The sequence below is a fragment of the Pieris napi genome, chromosome 17 (genome assembly GCF_905475465.1).
Source record: "Pieris napi chromosome 17, ilPieNapi1.2, whole genome shotgun sequence".
NCBI lineage: Eukaryota > Metazoa > Arthropoda > Insecta > Lepidoptera > Pieridae > Pieris > Pieris napi.
The window spans coordinates 5,730,067-5,749,658 of NC_062250.1; the positions used below are offsets into that span (position 1 = coordinate 5,730,067).

Genomic DNA, 19,592 nt, shown 5'->3' on the forward strand with positions numbered 1-19,592 from the left:
GAACTGTTATTGAATTCACACACATTTGAATGCTCAGATATATCTGTATCAAACATTATGTATTTAAAAATCGGCAATTATTTAACGTTTCTGTAACTAAATTTTCTTTACTTTAATAAAATACATACCAATTACCAATAAACTGATAAGTATATTAAAATCTTTTGTGTAAACGATCTTGTTAAGCATACTCAAATTACAAAAATGCTATTCATCTCGGTATCAACGGCTTTCTTAATAAGTCATGATGATGGGGCAAACATAAGTTCAGTTAGTGACCTACATACAAATATTTGGGTATACGATACGATACGGTATACGACGTTATATTATTGCAGCACTTTGTCTGACCTTAAACCTGGAAAGATACGAAAAGAATCCACCTCAATCCTGACCTTCCAGGCTAGAGGGATTCCATATAACACAAAGTAAGTTCAACAAAAACTATGTCGTGTCGGAAAGCGCCACCTCTTGGATCAAATTACTCTCCCACGGCAATATCGATACGATTCGTCGGAACAAAGCCTCATTTGTAGGTCCTTTGTAAGGGGCCTATTATTACAGCATCATTTTAGTACTCAATTATAGCAGTGTGAAAATTTTACAATAATCATACAAGATTAGACGTTATACAAACCCCGTTAAGTTCAATTTAGTTTGTGTTAAAAATATAGCTTTGAAGAAATAATTTTGAAATGTTTTTCCGTTGGAATTACTGTAATTTGTCTAACAGGAATAATAGTTATCATTTCCACATTAGTATAATAAAAATAAATCGGTGGCGCAACAGAAATCACATCATATATTATATAATACTATTTTCTATAGTTTGCTGACTATTGCTCAAATACATATGACTATTACATTATAATAAGAGCGGACGGGATCTCCCTCCTTCTGGTTTCTTCTATGTTTGCCATAGTCATTTTGTATGATGATTTGATATTTTAAAAGAGTACCAAGAGTTTTTGACGTCGGCTTTGTCTCTCGACCTACACCTTTGCCTATGAGTAGGAATGTCTACCGATACAAATTTAATGACGTGGAATAAGTGATACCTGTACCTTATATTCCAGATTAATAAATATATATTTTTATTAATTATTTAAAAATAACGGATTAAGTAACTTATATGTACAACAAAGAATTCAAGTTAGTTGTCATGTACGACACGTGTATGGGAGCGTTCAAGTATTACGTAACGAATTTTGGGAGGGGGGGGGTCCTTTTGTAAAACTTTACGATTCGGGGCGGGGATTAAATTACGCGTTATTGTTAATATTATTGTCGACTGTCCAGTACTTTACACCACATAATGGTAACTTTTAGGTATAAAGAGTCACTGGGTGGTCACAAAACCTTTTACTATTGGGTACAGAAAAACGTTACGGCGCGTTACATGGGGGGGGGGTGTTTCAATAATCTCCAAAAATTGCGTGACGCAATACTTGAACGCTCCCCATTGCAATAAGCGCAGTATAAATCATTTAAGGTACGAAATATAGATGCCCGACCTCACCGATTGAAATAACTTAAACAAACGCCTTTGTAACGATAACCAGTGCTTACAGACCTGCATCCCTTCAGGGCTATGTATTTACCGGCCATATACGTTATTTACCATTCAACGTTATTGCTTACAAATTGCAACATGCTAACATGATATTTTGTCTGAGTGTCGGGTTTTGAATTTCCTTAATATATTTGTATAATTACGATATATATACAATAAATTTCAGTGATATAATTCTTAATTTTCTCGAAACATTTTTGTTCTATAACTCTTATGAATTATTTTTTATATACAACAGCTTTAAAAAAATACAATTTTTAAACTAAAAATAAAGCCAAAACGGTTTACATATATTCTAAAAACATTATATACAAAGACAATGTACTAATACTTTACTTGTTGTTTGTGTGCAAATGTATAAGTGTGTGCGCAGGTTTTTAGGTGATCTTAAATATCCATTCGTGATTCGATGATACTAAATACTTGAAGCAAAACATCGTGAAGAAAGCATTAGACCCTTAAATCGACTGCGTGTATCAGACATAGAAAGTTAATCACCATGTCTATTAAGAAAAAATATATGAAATAAATGCACAAATTTGAAACGGAATAATTATTATTTAATATGTATTACGCTTTAAGGACGGGATTTATCGATTAAAAAAATGTTTAATTAAAACCAAAAAGTATAGACAATAAATTAATTACCAAGCGAGCCTTAAGGTATAACGGCTCATACCAGTTTTGATTGATGAAACTCTCGCAGGCCGACGATAATATTTGTGGAATGTGTGAAAAATTGAGTCTTGCTCATAAATCTTTATTGGGAATATAAAGAAAATTTAACTTGTTCTTGTATACATGGTTCACTTTTATGAGTTTCATAATGTAAACTTATATAATATCTCTGCGGTTCTACCCGCATTAATTCAGTAGCACGCTGTCCTATAGCCTAAGGACTTTTTATTGCATAAAGAATATTCGTAGATATTGATGTCTTCTATAAAACTGTAGCATGTTGGCTCTATTGTGAATAGTTTCCGCAGCATACGCGATATTGTCCTTTTTACACTAGGGTTACTTTCGTAATTTCAAACAGAGCCCTAACAATTTTTTAAAATTGCTATAGCTATATATATATACAGTCAAAACCGTTTATAACGACATCGTTTACAACGACGTATCGGTTATAACAACCAGATTGTATGGTCCCGTCCGAATCCCTAGTAAACTATTCAGTAAACAAACCGCTTATAACAACATCGGATACAGCGACATATCGCTTACAACGACGAAATTTTATCGATATCCATCGGATATAACGACCAACCGCTTCTTGTCTCAGCAAAACAAAGCAATACAAACGATTTTAAATCTTATTTATAAGCATTGAATGAATATTAGGCATCTTATTACCTACGCACTTTCTCCCGCCTCATCCGAACCTCTTCCCGGCCATTTGACCTTGCATACTTTACACATGTTTAGTTCGCTAATTGACTGCGTGAGTAACAGTTTGATATAAAACTGTTGGTGTTGTTTAGACTGTGCAATTATGCATTTATGTATTATCATGTCGCAAAAAAAGACAAAAGTGTTTTCTATTGAATAAAAATCTCATGTCATATGAATAAAATGCAAAAAATATTTGAGACTGGGCTAAAAAAAACAGACCAAAATACTATACTAACTAATACTATACTAATATAGACTGATTACTTTTGTACCTAATTATTTCGTAATAAATATTTTTGTTTCTTTTTTGACTCCTTTACATATTATAATATTAACATACCATATTATACCCCTATGATAGATAACTATGATAATATAACTATGTACATACATATGTACTGTACTTGTGTATATGACATTGCTTATAACGACTATCGGATATAACGTCGGCAACTATACGGTCCCTTCAATGTCGTTATAAACGGTTTTGACTGTATATATAATTTCTATAGCTTATGTTCAGGGTCTCAGGGTTAACGTAGGGTTGTAATAGTGAAGCCTACGTCTCGTGTGGCCCAGAACCGCAGCTCGTGATTGAGCTCTCTATATAAGCCCTAGGGTACCTTGGGTAGAATGCCTGGCAAACTTTTAGTGGGTCGCGCTATCCCTCTGAATAGCAGAGGGCTTTGAGTGTAGACCCAGCCCCACAGTCCCCGCGTCAAGCTCGACCATGGCGCGGGCCTGCGTAAGCGCATTTTCACCTCATTTAAAAAAAGGTTGTAATAGTGAAATCATTTTTGAATGAAGTAGCTTTGGAGTTAATTGAATGAAAAAAGTTAATTGAAATCAAATCTTTTCTCTTTACAAAATGAGTATTCTGTGAAAAGTTTAAGTTCTGCATACATCATTGTAGAGCTAATTGTCGAACCTGTAAATAACATAAAACTTGACACGTTATACTTGGAGACTATTTTCAGACCGTATGGTGGTTATTTGAAGCTGCTTACCGCGTAGTTTCAATAATGATTCTTATATTAAAATTTGGAACCATGTTGTTTCTAGTTTGCAACATCAGCGCTACGAATATTGAAAAAAGAGTACAAATTTCTCAAAGATCGGCAACGCACTCGCGAGCCTTGGCATTGAGTGTCCGTGGGTGGTATCATATAACATCAGGTGAGCCTCCTGCCCGTTTGCCCCGTTCTATAAGAATTTTAGTTCCGTGGAAGAAAATGGCAATGCCAGCTAACTAAATATTGTATTATATTTAAATGACAGCTTGCAAGTATCAGCCCAAAATTCCCTCTAGAAGTAAAAAAAAGTTAATTATAATGGAGTCTTCTGGAAATAATTTCTAAATATGATAACGTGTTCCGGTAATTTAATTCTTGATTTGTACTATGTATTTTAATTTTTAATTACTTAAACTATAAATTACAGTTGTAACACATTAAAATGTCTAGACAATGTAAAACATAAATAAAATATGCAAGAACTAAAAAAAAATTAAGCAGAACAAACAACAATAGATAATATTAAATTGCAGATTCATAATTAACAAGCATTAACACAATTCACGCCCATTCATTATTTATACATTATTTTTATATACAAAAGAAAAATAAATGAATAAAATATGTACATAGATTAACATATAGTTTTATTTTATAACTGTATTTTTTAAACTAGAATAGTGCTGTAGTACTTTTTGGTAGACATCTTTCTGGATAAATATAACACAAGCCTGCTAAGATTCGTCTATTAAATATTTATTCTAATTACATATTATTATTTGTTAAGAAATATTTAGTATCTAACTAACATTTGTGTTTGTATGTAGCAACGGAAGATCACATACGCTAAAATGAGGACAATCAAATATTTATTATACTAGTGGGCCCGACAGACGTTGTCCTGCATGATATTTCAAGCGATTAGGATATTAAACTGATTTTTGAATTTAAACCATCCAGGATTCCACCCAAACGCATACAACGTGACGCGAAATTAATATATATTAAGATAAAAAGGATATACACGTGTGAAAATGACATAAGATCTTAAGAAGGCTCAGCGCTAACTAGGTCCATGGAACTTCCTCACAATCGAGTAGCCAGCAATATCGCAGCACACTTCCGATGTCCCATTTTGTATCGAAGAAGTCACATTTTATCAGATGCTTAAAGTTTATCGGTTAGCTATTTATAGGCATACTGAGTTTGAAAGACACGACTGACAATTAAAAGAAGCTGAATTAATTGGAAGAGAAATTACACAACTACAAAAAAAAATAACAAGCGGGCGGAAGGGTCATCTGATGTTTCTTGATACCGACACTCACATTGCCAGAGATAATTAGTATGCTCTTTTCTTGAAGGACCCTAAGTCGAATTGGTTCGGAAATAGTTCAGTGGGCAACCGAACCTCATAGTGTTGGTACGCGACAAAACTGCCTAAATAACCCAAAGTTGCCGAACGACGGACTTCGAGGTGATACGGGTGGAATTACATATTTGCATCGCACGATGAAGAAACTCAGCTGCCGGTTAAACCGGACAACTCCTCTGAATAAGGTACGAGTAGAAGATGCAGAGAGGACCTACATCTCTACGCCAAGGGATCAAACCGCTCGGAAAGACTGGTCGTCAACGATTCAATTTGCTCTTAGTTGAATACGAAGTTCTCGATTAACTAACGGTTAATTTAAGAAACGACAGTAAAAGCTTGGATCTTTGAAGAACTTAAAGAGACGCTAAACAAATGTGTGTTTAGCTTTTAGTGACTAATAATTATTAATGAAACATTTGGGTTAGTTGAATCGATATGCTATATAAAATTTCCAAGGCACAATGAATCACATTAGCGAACTAATCAGGCGAGTGAGTGGAAGCACGCTCGTTCGCTACGCATTCCGCTCAATAATAATGCACTTTCGATACGAGCAAAAAACATTTTTACGTACCTTTCGTATCGTAAAATGGACTACATGATAAACGAGGCAAAACATCGAAGTTTTTATTAAAGCGAACCGAATCAATCGATTTATACGACATATATTATATTTATTGACTACAAGTTAACGCAACGTTAAACACGTGGCAATGTTTGGACGGCAAAATATTAATATATAATATTTAGTTTTACATTTATACATATTATTTACACTTCGTTACCGTAATACAGATAAAGTACCTACCACAGACTACTGTGGGAATTTTTTTTTAACATATGTAAACAGTGAAAGGGACAAGGGACAATAATAAAAAAGTATACATTATAAAAAAGGGCACATGACTCCAGATAATTTCAGTTCAGTTAGTACGTTAGTTAGGGATATAATGTGGACAGGTAATGCTTGCACAGTAGAGATTAAAAGGAAGATAGAGAAGAACTAAGCGGGTAGGGACGAGAAGTAAAATCCATAGCCTGCAGAGACCTTAAAGGATTCGCTAAGAAAAGAAGAGCTGGGATTTAAAGGATATAGTTTATTATAATTACCACAGACTACTGTGGGATAAAAAATTAAACATATGCAAACAGTGAAAGGGACAAGGAACAATAATCAAAAAGTATACATGATAAAGAAAAGGGCACATGAATCCAGATAAATTCAGATCAGTTAGTACGTTAGTTAGGGATATAATGTGGACAGGTAATGCGACAAGCAGTAGCGATTTAAAAGAAGATAGAGAAGAACTAAGCGGGTAGGGACGAGAAGTAAAATCCATAGCCTCACTGCAGAGACCTTAAAGGATTCGCTAAGAAAAGAAGAGCTGGGATTTAAAGGATATAGTTTAGTATAGTTAAGTAAAACACTAGCAGCGAAATAGCGGATTCGGAGAAATTATCCAGTCTTATTTTAATAAATTGAAAGAAGTGCACTTATTATATTTTGTAAGCCTATTCCAGTCAGTCACTACTCGGTTTGGCAGAAAGTTCTTTAGGGAGTTTTATTATTTTCGAATGTTTGTGATGTTAGCGTTAATCACTCTATCATATGAAGTAACCGAAAATGAATTAATATGGATAAAGCCTGTTCTGTGACAGCATATGAAGATTGCTGGGCCCAGTGAAATTTCTTATTATTTTTATCTATTAACAATACGCTAATAAATCTAGTCGTAAACGAATGCAATTTTATTTGGAAATTACTCTTTACAACTTTTCCTGTCTGTTTTGACTAGTGACCCGGCAAACGTTGTTTTGCCATCTAGGAAACATTTTTTTTAGTTCAATAAAAATAACTATCTACTATAATAAAAAATCGGGGGTTGATGGTAAAGGGGTGATAATAAAGGGTTGTATGTATTATTGTATGTTGTATCATAAAAAAATAAAAACAAAGTTTGTCTAAAAAATAAAAATAAAAATTTAAGGGTGGGACCACCCTTAACATTTAGGGGGATGAAAAATAGATGTTGTCCGATTCTCAGAATGACTGAATATGCATAAAAATTTCATAAGAATCGGTCGAGCCGTTTCGGAGGAGTATGGGTGGGGGGGGTATATACGAACATTGTGACACGAGAATTTTATATATGGATATAGTTCTTTTTTGAAAAATCTACGACTCGTAACAATTACGACTCGTTTTAATATGTCGTTAACGGCGCAGCCTCAGAGCTAATAGACTCACTTTTATAATGAACACGTGCCTTAGTAAATATTAAATTTAGAAAACGCTAATGATCTCTACCGGATGTTACCGTTAAATTGCGTGTTAATGTCAACTCATACTATATTTATTGGTATTTAAAGAAGTAAAACAGTGATCTTCATGCCTGTTATTATCAACATGCATGACAAACTTGGCTATCATGATGAATACGTCGCATTTAAAGTATAGAAATTGTCTTTTATACTCAGATTTTCTGCGATTTCTAGAAGTTTCCTAGATTTTAATAGCTTGATACACGTTTTGAGACGATGTTATCAGGACGATAGCTGTACTATTGCGGATATTAAATGGCGAAATGATCGCTTATTATTGGCTTAAAACATCTTTATTTCAATCATAAACACGCGAATTGATATTCCGATTCACTAACAATTCAAATTAACTCCTTTTCGTCTTTTATATTATGACCCTCTTCATGTAATAAATACAAAAAGTGTTTATTAATAATTCATTATAAGTAGATATGCATGACAATGTGTATGATTTGGGAACCCTTTTTAGTAAAAAAATAGCTCTGTCAAGGTAATAGCTCTTCCATAACAAACTTAATATATACATACGTTTTTAATGTATTTTGATTAAGTAAAATTTTAAATACAATGCTTAACACCTTAAATGTCTCCATATGTCGCCTAATCGTTGTGGCCACCAGTTGTTGTTAGGAACATCTTACAGTAGTAGTCACGTAAAATTAAAATTTTCCTTCCTTTTTTATTTTTTTATAGAGTTTGATTCCTTATAATGCAATAAATTTATTTGCCTTGTATTAATAATAAATAAAATTGAAAATTAAGACAATTTAAAAATTAAGACCCTTTAACGATGGCAGCAATTCCTCGCTGTATTGCGATACTTATTCGTTGAGCGAGGCAACCACCAACTCTGGGATCACCGGTGCTATCTGCCAGGCACCAAAATAACCTTTAATTAATAAGTTTTGGTGGGATAAAACCCATACCAACAATTTGCCATATTATTATTAAAACGTTTAAAAAAATGAATCAATACTAGATGAAAGTAACGATGTACCACACATATTTTGATTACTCACGGCTTTAAAGTGAACTAGCTTTAAACGATTATTACAATTCCAATATTAATAACCAATAATAAAATAGAAATTAAAGAGCAGCCTTGAGTTATAAGATAGTGACAGTTATCGTTGTGAGAAAGCAAATCGGCGTCTGCGCAAACTAGTTTGTTTATGCTGATATTTTCACTTATGTAAATCACTGTAAATTCTAACATTCCTGTGAACTATCCGGTTCTTGTGTGCCGATTATTTTGAAATGTCTTCTGCGTTTTGTGACTTGACATGCACTTTGCGCGATCGTTTTAATATAACTATCAACTTTATATTTCACAGTAACAAAATATATTGTGTATGTTAAACATATTCAGTACATTTACTGTATTTAATTCTATATTAGATAGAATAACAGTCAAAATCTGTTACAACGACATCGAAGGGACTGCATATATTTGGTCGTAAAAACCGATAGTCGTAACAGCCGATGACGTTGTTAATAAATACCTAATACATAAAATTGCAGCCGGGACCTTTTGGTCAATATAACCGGTATGTTGTTCTAAACGATGTCGTCGTAAACAGTTTTGACTGTACAATTAAAAAAAGGTCAAGTAAAAATCCAGCTATAATCTGTATTAAATATTGTTTATAGCGCGATTTTTCGAGGGCTTATGCGTTCGTAACTGTGACACCAATAGTTTTCTTGTAGTAAGCTAACATAATGATACTATGAAAGAAAATATTGTAAGTAATCCGCCTTAGACCCTATAAAGATGCTCAATAAAGAGTCTCAGAAGGTTGCCACATTAAGTTACGGTACTTAAAAAACATTTATTTATTATAAAAACTACCTACAACCTTTTCAGATCTGGGCCTCATAAATCTGTATCTGTTTCATGAAAATTTGTCAATCTAATAGGCAAGTGATCAGCCTCCTGTGCCTTACACACGCCGTCGACTTTTCGGTCTAAGGTCCTGACTTAGAAAGAAAGTGCATTAGAACTCAGGAATGAGAATCCAACGTTGACGTTGCCACTAGAACATCATTGCTCTTATTTACTATAGTAACTAATAAACATTTATTTATTTTCAGGTCTAGAATGGTGACAAAAGTTGGAACACAAATATCAAGGACGACGACTGTGTGTCTCGTTCTAGCATTAATCAGTGTAAGTACTTCTTTATTATAAGTAAACAAAACATTGCGCGTCGTTTTAACCGGACGTATTATCGTAATTAATGGTCTCTATAAGCTGTTGCCTGTTGGTAGGCTGTTGTAGAGCAGTGTTGGCCTAGTGGCTTCAGAGTGCGACTCTCATACCTGAGAGGTCGTAGGTTCGAACCCCGGCTGTGCAATTTTCTTTCTATGTGCGCATTTAAAATTTGCGCGAACGGTGAAGGAAAACATCGTGAGGAAACCGACATGTCTTAGACCCAAAAAGCCGACCTATTATATTTTCTGCCTATTGGATTTAAAAATGATCAAGAAACAGATTCAGAAATCTGAGGCCAAGATCTAAAGAGGTTGCAGCGCCACTGATTTATTTTTTATTTTTTATAAGCTGTTGGTCGCTTTAACTGGAGTCGCACTAAACGGTTATTAGTCTCAGTACCTAACTATGAAACCTAACTTTAGTAAACATTATCGTCGTTATAACCGGTTAGTCGTTGCAAGCGAAGTCATATGAATTCTACTGTACATTCCTTTACGCAGCGACCACGAAGAACTGTTGCATTATAGTAAAATATTCAATTTGTCCTAAGGGGAGCGTTCAAGTATTACGTAACGAATTTTGGGAGTGGGGGGGGTCATTTTGTAAAACGTTATGATGCGGGGCGGGGATTGAATTACTCGATATTGTTAATATTATTTTCGACTTACACCATAATAGTAACTGAAGAGTCACTAGGTGGTCACGAAACGTTTTACTATACTTGGGTACAGTACTGTCTGTACTTGGGTACTGAAAAACGTTACGGCGAGTTAAGGATGATTCACGGTACACCGTGTCGCGACCGGGCCGGGCTCCGGCCGGGACACGGCCACCGTGCGCCGGCCGGGACAGTGGTTCATGTTACACCGGGCTGTTTGGGTGTACGCACGTACGTGTTTGGACGACTATATCTGTTTTTGTCAAAAAAAAAAAACAAATTTTTTTTAACCTCACTAAGATTTGACGTTGACTGCTCTGCGGGTGCCCGGGCGCCTACGTTCATGTTACGACGTGCCGGGGCCGGACCGTGCCGGAGCCGGGAAACAATACCCACCGACATTACAACGCCGTGCCCCGGCCGGGGCACGGCCGGGGCACGACCGAGCCACGGCCAGGCATGAATTACTTCATACAAAAGTATATCATTAATGTTAGGCCGTGCCCCGGCCGGGGCACGGCCCGGTCGAGACACGGTGTAGCGTGAATCAGCCTTTACATGGGGGAGGGGGGGTCAATAATCTCCAAAAATTGCGTTACGTAATACTTGAACGCTCTCAAGCCTATTTGGAGAATATATGATGTGATTGTTATTATATTTACTTGCACTTACAACTATATATACATCGCTGTGCTTAGTCTGTTTACGTTCTTATCAAGAAGATAAATAAGACTCTGAAAAGACATACCGTTTAGCTCCGTGTTCAACAAAAAATCGACCTAGCTCGAGTAACCAGAAACGTTCCGTCCTTGGGGTCGGATGAATGCCGACAAGTGACCGATCGCTCTTAAAACTATGTAAGAAGCTTTCTCGGTAAGGCTGGTGATACACTGACGTGTTAGATTGATTAAATTTTAAAAGAATAAGTTTTTTATAAAAGTATTTACACTATTGGTTAATATTCTAAATAGCTGTTCAGTTTTTAGTCAGTTAATTCGTCGTCGACCATAATTAATAAAAAAAATATTAATATAATTTAAGTAAAGACTTTTTCTATTCATGTATGTATTTTAAAAATTATGAAATCGTAAAAAAATTAAAACTGTAATTCGCATTAACATAGTATTGGTTTTCATTGTTTTAACATTTGGAAACATTTATCGTGACGTAAATTTGAATAATAACTAAAAACGTACGCTAAATTAACTCTTGGTGTGTTTATAGGAAATTCACTATACGCCCACACTACACTATATTTTGAGTTTTATTTACTCTAAACTTATGAAATATCATTGTTGATGTGTTTGTTACATATTTATAAAATCGTTCTTAAACTATATACTACGTACGTATATATACGCTAAAAAATCTAAGAAATATTCCTAATAGTGGTCAAAGGCTCGTTTCGTGTAGTTTGAATTATTCGGGCGTTGATACTTAAGTGTAAAACACTATAAGTGTAACAAATTGACACGAACTTGTTAGCAATATTTCTTCACAATTTTACTGTCGAAAGTTGTAATAGTTGCTTCATAACACAGCTAAATGATACTGCAGACTAAATAACATCCTATAGCCGACGTCATACGCCCGTATAAGTCTAAAATTAGCCGAAGCAATAAAAGCCATAGAGCTTCCGTTTAAAACCGCCGGTCAGTAATTCCCCTTAACAGTCGCCGGCGTGCGCTCCATTTCAGCTCATCTCGATGCGTGCGTCCGGTGGCACACATAGCGTACATATTGCACGTCTAACTGGACTGCGATTGTAAAAACACCGATGTTGAATCGAGAATTCGATTTTAGTTTTCATTTCACATTGTTTAATTTAAATTTAAATCGAATACGTGAATATGGAGAGTGTTCTTGTTTTATTAACCGTTCGTTTACTGTTCAACCATTTACATTGTTGATATTTATTGCTTGATTTTGTATATAAGGTATATTAGTATATAAACTTTTGTCATATATATTGGTCTTTATTTCCATAAAAAAATTTAAGGTATGAAAATAAACTAAAATATTTTTTTTTTATTAAAGTCATGATTACAATCAAGTATACAGCCATTTACAATTTTCTTAACTTACAATTAGTTATAATAAAAATAATTAGAAAAATGTAGATAGTTATTAAAAAGAAAATGAAAACAAATTTAAAAAGTTTGGTCCCTGTGGCAGTGTACCTTTAACGCTGGCAGCATTTCCTCGCTGTATTGCGATACTTATTCGTTGAGCCAGGAAAGTGCCTGTGCACTTGAACTCCACGGCCCAAGAGTCTCTACTCCAAAGGGAACAAAATCGAAGTTGGAGGAAAGACTCTTATATTTGTGCCGTTTATTATTTTCTGCCTCAGCTTTTTAGCATGTCCGAAGAAGGTGAGCCGGAGTAAACGTGTCCACACGAGTAGCATACCATACTAAAGCCCGTCCCATTTTCCAAGGGATCAACGATATCCTATCCGGCCGCTTGACATCGTCTCTTCCGATGCCTGTTGGCTCTAAAATTGCTGGAACCGATTATTATTATTAAATATAAATATAGTTGTCTGTCCTGTTAACCTGATGGTACAGTCTCTCGCTAAAACCCAATCGAAACTACGTTCATAATGTAAAATGGCTCAAAGCTTTGCAACTTAAATGCAAGTATCAATCAATGGGCGGCGGTTAGCACTGTATTCAGAGTGACCTTGCTGCCTGCTCGTTTTCGTATAAAAAAGCCCGTGCAGTTATTATCATTATTAAGCCTTTATTGCTGACACCCAGTATAATATATTACCACTTATTTAAGTTACATAATAAAACTTAATCTAATGCATCACATGTCCCGTTTTAGGTAATTAGCGTGTCCTGTAACACAAAGGCCTCTTCCAGCTGCTTCCATTATTTTCTATTGTTGGCTCATCTTGTCCAAGTTTTGCCTCCTATTCTCTTTATTTCGTCTGCCCATTTTTTTTGCCCGTGCAGTTAGTGAAGTTTTATTTATTTACTCGCAGTGCAAACATATATCAGTGCTATTATAATTATACATGCTCTCAACCCTGTGGCCTTTTCGAATTAACTAGCTCCTACGGTGAAGGAAAACATCGTGAGGAAGCCGGCAATATTAATCCAAAATCCACGACGTATCAGAAAGAAGGCTGATCTACTTGTCTATGAAATAAATATCAAAGGATTATTATTACCAGAGACACTATTAATGATTTACGTTAAAAACATGGGCTCATTAAAAGGGTACGTCATCAGAAATTCATAGGTTGTAGTCAATGCGTTACCTCTTAAATGTTTTACCATTTATAACAATTTTTATAAAGCAACCCGTCAAAACTAAGTATAAAACAATAAATCAAGCAAACACGAACTAATAGGTTTCCTGTGGTGTCTTAGCGAGGTAAAATTCCGATCATTAATCAATAGTTAAGTCTTGAATAAGCCGAACGCAACTTGACTTTTATAAGTAAAATTCCTTTATTAATTTTGATGATAAGTCTGCTGTCTTACAATATGATAATTTTGGTACTACACATGTTGCATATATCTTTAGTAGTTTTATCAACTTTCACTTCCCATCAAGTTTCGAAAATGTCTGTTTACTATGATTTATAATCGAAACTCATTCATTCAGGGTGTTTAAAAAATCCAGTGGCGCTACAACCTTTTAGTTCTGGGTCTCAGATTTATGTATCGGTTACGTGATCATTTCTTCTAATATACCATTGGGTGATTAGAGTTCTGTGCCTGACACACGCGGACGAGTTTATGGGTGTAAGGCATGGCGGCGTTTTATTTATCAGGGGTCAAACGGGTTGGATGCTCACCTGATGTTAAGTGGCCCATGGCCGCTCTCAATGCCAAAGGGCTCGCGAGTACGTTACGTACGGCTATTTTCATTCACCGTACGAGTGAGTGTTTAAAGCACACATGAATCCATTGGTGCACAGCCGGGGTTGGAACGAAGTCAACACTGCTTTGTCACAATAGTGTTTACGTATATACATTTGTAAAGACGAAATGTTCAATGTAGTACAGTATTACAATATTCTTAACCTACATAGTAATAATAATAAAAAAGTATAAATAGGAAACTGAAACAAATTTTAAAGTTCGGTCCCTGTAGCAATAAGTTCAACGACTTAAATATGATAACACTATCTAGTCAATATATAACATTTTTTAAATAACATTTGTTTCTGCACTTCTCGCACGAATCATGTTTCTTTTTTTAGTTTTTTCTTTAACTAGGGTTGCCTGGAAGAGATCGCTTATTAGCGATAAAGCCGCCCGTTGCATCCCTTATAATTTTTTTTTGTGTTGTGTTTGTAATTATTTATAAATAAATAAATAAAATAAATAAATATATTCTTGAAGCCATGTTGTCTGTTCAAAAAAATATAAACGATTTTAAAACAAATGGTGACTTTCAACTGTATAATACTTGAAACAGAACCAATCTAAGCGTACGAGCAACCAGGCTCCGGAAGTTAAACCACTCCTTGTAATTGTATTCGTTTTTACAACGAACTCCCAAGCGAAATTAGAGAATTATCGCTGAATAAATTTAAAAGTCTCGTTAAACGTAAATTAATTAATAAAGCTTTTTATAAATTTGACGATCATTTAAATGATTGGGATTGATTTGCTCCAGTTCCAATATTTATGGCTGCCCTGCCTTACAAACAATTTGTATGACTCAAAACTTGGCGATTAAAAAGAGCGGAGAGTTTCTTGCCAGTTCTTCTCGCCCGCTCTACGCCCTTGACTTGTGAACTGGTAGTAAATGTAAATTTAGAATCAATTTAACATGTTTTCTGTTGACGTTCATAAGTGTACTTCGTTACCTATATGAATAAAGTTATTTTTAGTTTGAGTTTGAGAATGTACCTTTAATGCTGGCAGAATTTCCTCGCTGTATTACGTAAGTATCGATATTATGTATTAAGTTAATTTCTGTACCAATATCGGAAACTTGGACTCACAATTGAATTTCACAAACAACAGCTTTGACAACTGAATCGTATTCGCTTAACGCTTAACGTTATACTAAAACTTCTCCGCTTATAGATTCTTATTTTTAACTAGCTGACCTGGCAAACGTCGTTTTGCCATGTATATCATTTATAGTAAAAAATAGGGGTTGTATGTATTTTTTAATGCTGTATCATAAAAAAATAAAAAAAAATTATCTAAAAATTAAAAATCATCATAATTTAGGGGTGGACTACCCTAAATATTTAGGGGGATGAAAAATAGATATTGTCCGATTCTCAGACATACCCAATATGCACACAAAATTTAATGAGAATCGGTCAAGCCGTTTCGGAGGAGTTTAACTACAAACACCGCGACACGAGAATTTTATATATTAGATTAAAAGCCCTTACAACATGTTGTGTTAGACGCATTGTTTTGCATGAATATTTCTCATCTTATATATTGCAAACGTCCCATAAACATTTCACCCGAAGCAAATATGACATGCTATTTTCTAGAATATCTTATACGCCATTACCGTGCTATTCGCTAATATGTCGGATTTCCTCTCAGCTTTGAACGTTCACACCCGTCCTGCCCTGTAATGGAAAGCTAAGTTCACACGATTATCGTTAATAGAGGATTTTCAAATCAAATTTTAGAAAGATGTATTAGTGTGGTTAACCCCAAATATAACAATGTTGTATATGCGCAGATATACCTTGCTTATTAAGAAAACTGTCCAATGAAATAGATGAATCTAGATATAAGATTTGTAGACCAGTATTTATTCAAACTAAAACTCAAAATATCTATATTCATATAGGTAATCAAGTACACTTACGAACGTCAAAAAAGAAGTTAAATTAATTGTAAATTTTCATTTACTACCAGTTCGCAAGTCAAGGGCGTAGACCGGGTAAGAAGAACTGGCAAGAAACATTCCGCCACTTTTTTTAATCGCCAAGATTGAGTCATACAAATTGTTTGAACTGGAGCAAATCAATCCCATACATAAGGATCATTTAAGTATTCGTCAAATTTATAAAAAGCTTTATTTATTAATTTACGTTTAACCTTGAATTTATTTAGTGATAATTCTCTAATTTCCCTTGGGAGTTTGTTGTAAAAACGAATACAATTTCCATATAAGGAGTGGTTTATCTTCTGGAGCCTGGTTGGTATTCAAAAAACAGAGGGAAAGCTGAAGGATTACCTAATGTTGGATGATAATCAAACCTGTCAAAAGCGAAGAGACAAAAGGCAAAAGGCCCGTAAGTCAACAGCAAGTATTTATATATATATATATTAACTAAAACATAAAAATAAAAATATTGTTCGATTGTGATTTTCATACACGTTCAAAATCAGCAGCTTTGTTTGTAACTTCAGGCCTATATTTTAAACCATTTTGTATGCAGAATTTCACATGATTATATTTTATATCTTGCATCTTAATGCAGATTGTTTATGTCAGTCATAACAATTTGTTAGTATTCAAGTCTTCAAGCTTTTGTATTAAAATATATTGTATTAAAATATCTTATATATAAAATTCTCGTGTCACAATGTTAGTTACCGTACTCCTCCGAAACGGCTTGAGCGATTTTCATCAAATTTTATATGCATATTCAGTAGGCCTGAGAATCGGCTACTATCCATTTTTCATACCCCTAAGTGATAAGGGTACAACACCTAACATTTCATTTTTATTTTTTGGACGAGATTTTAATTTTTAATTTGTTTATGATACATCAAACAAAATACATACAACCCTTAATTTTCACCCCTCTAAGACCTAAAACCCCTATTTTTATTATTGATAGTCTATATTTTTATTGAACTCAAAAAATGTTTCCTAGAAATAATATACATGACAAAACAACGTTTGCTGGGTCAGCTAGTATATAGGGTTTGATACTGAGAAGTAATGGCTTTAAAATTCACAATCATTTTATGAAAATCGATTCCAATTTGATTAGAATACCATGTTGGTAATCTAAAAAGCTGTGTTGAATTGGTGGCTAAGCGTGCGTTCATATCTTATACCCAAATATATATACGAGTTTCACACACAAAATCCTATTATAAAAGAAACAGATGCCCCATAATTGACTGATAATTTATTATATTTGTTAATACAAAAAGCCGTAAAAATCTTTACCCACTCATTCAGTTCTATACTGTATACATTTTTGTTAAAGACATTTAGGTTTATTTAGTACACAACCCATTTGCCTGACACAGCCAGCATCTCAAACGACGACCGCTTAACGTGACTAACTTAACAAAACACCATTGTTACGCACTGTAGTATATGATAGTTTCTATACTTTACTGTTTGTTTTGTTTGTAAATAGGCTGTATTGTCAATGTGGTCTAGGACCTATTGATTTTAATTTTAAAATGTTGTTATATAAAGGTTTGGTTACTTGAAGTTATTAACAAATATACATTCCAGAAATGTATATTAATAATCTAGGATATACCTGAATAATCTTAATATATATATTTCTTGTGTGCGTGTGTATGTGACTGAACTCCTCCTAAACGACTGGACCAATTTTGATGAAATTTTTTGTGTGTCTTCAAGGGGATCTGGGAATGGTTTAGATTCACAAATCAGCCCGTCAGATGTTAAGGGTAGTCCACCCCTAAATTTTTATTTTTATTTTTTAGACAAAATTTTTAATTTCTATTTTTTTTATGATACCGCATTAAAAAATACATACAACCCCTAACTTTCACCCCTCTACGATCAACCCCTATTTTTTTATTATAAATGATATACATGGCGAAACGACGTTTGCCGGATCAGCTAGTAATGTTATATAATTCTTCTGTGAGTGTGTATGTCACTGAACTTCTCTCAAACGACTGGACCGATTTTGATGAAATTTTTTGTGTGTGTTCAAGGGGATCTGGGAATGGTTTAGATTCACAAATCAGCCCGGCAGATGGCGCTGTAGTCGGTACTTTCATACTTTGTTTAATATCCTAATCGCTTGAAATATCATGCAGGACAACGTCTGTGGGGTTCACTAGTATATATATATAATACTGTATCGCCGGCTCACTTGTGTACGGGATTTGATGAAAACAAAATGATAAGAGAATAAATGTCATCAACGGGTAATTTTTAAAAACATTTCACTGAGGTTTAGAATATAAATCCTTATTTTTTTTCTTGCAATTAACATAGCCTACATTAATCAGTGATAATGTGGCATTCAAATGTTGAAAGAATTTTTAAAATCGGTCCAGTACTTTTTGAGCCAATTCGTTACATACTTACATACAAATCTTTCCTCTTAATAATATTATATTATATTGTAGTATAGTAGGTTTCGGTATCTGTTTCGTATTCATTTGTTTCTTTCTGATGGATGAGTAGGTGATAAGCCTTCTGTGCCTGACACACAAAACAAAACAGTTTGTTTGAACGCGTTGATCAAACTCAAACTCAAAATATCTTTATTCAAGTGGGTAACCAAGTACACTTTTGAATCGTCAAGTTAAATTAATCGTAAATTTACATTTACTACCAGTTCGCAAGTCAAGGGCGTAGAGCGGGTAAGATCTCAAGAACTATTTAACAACAGTTCACTTGGGCGGTAGTCCCTCTATCCGCCCGCCCTGGTCTCTCTAGTAAATCCAAATAAATAAATTAAGCTATTTAAATGACTTCCGTTTGCATTCTATCCAGTTTGTGATGCTACTGATGAATATGTAGATTTTGCGATGACGCCCCGTCGTGGAATGTTAACGGTCGGTTTACTTCAACAATGCCTCTTTGGAGCCCATACATGCATCTGCATCTTATTTACGTACGGAATATAAATGTCTCATTGATTAAGAGGTTACATATTTAACAGGTCCTGGGTTCGATTAACAATTAACAGAATTAAAGATGGCCTTTGACACGATAAGCGTTTTAAAAGAATAAATATGAGTTATTTTAAAAACGTTCTTTTATATATTATATGATTAATCTGCTAATTTATCCTTACGATACTCAGCCGTACTTCTTTACATTGAGTGTTGTCGTCAATCCAAAATAATAATTATAATTCGATCAAT

The 19,592-nt window shown here is 34.3% G+C and overlaps 1 protein-coding gene across 1 annotated transcript in view; it reads left to right on the forward strand.

The window, feature by feature from the left end:
* The window catches only part of LOC125057964, an 82,736-nt gene that overhangs the window by 17,684 nt on the left and 45,460 nt on the right, over positions 1 to 19,592 (forward strand). The window contains exon 3 of the mRNA XM_047661939.1: positions 9,770 to 9,845. Coding sequence (XP_047517895.1) covers positions 9,770 to 9,845 — 76 coding nt within the window. The remainder of the gene's footprint in view (positions 1 to 9,769; positions 9,846 to 19,592) is intronic.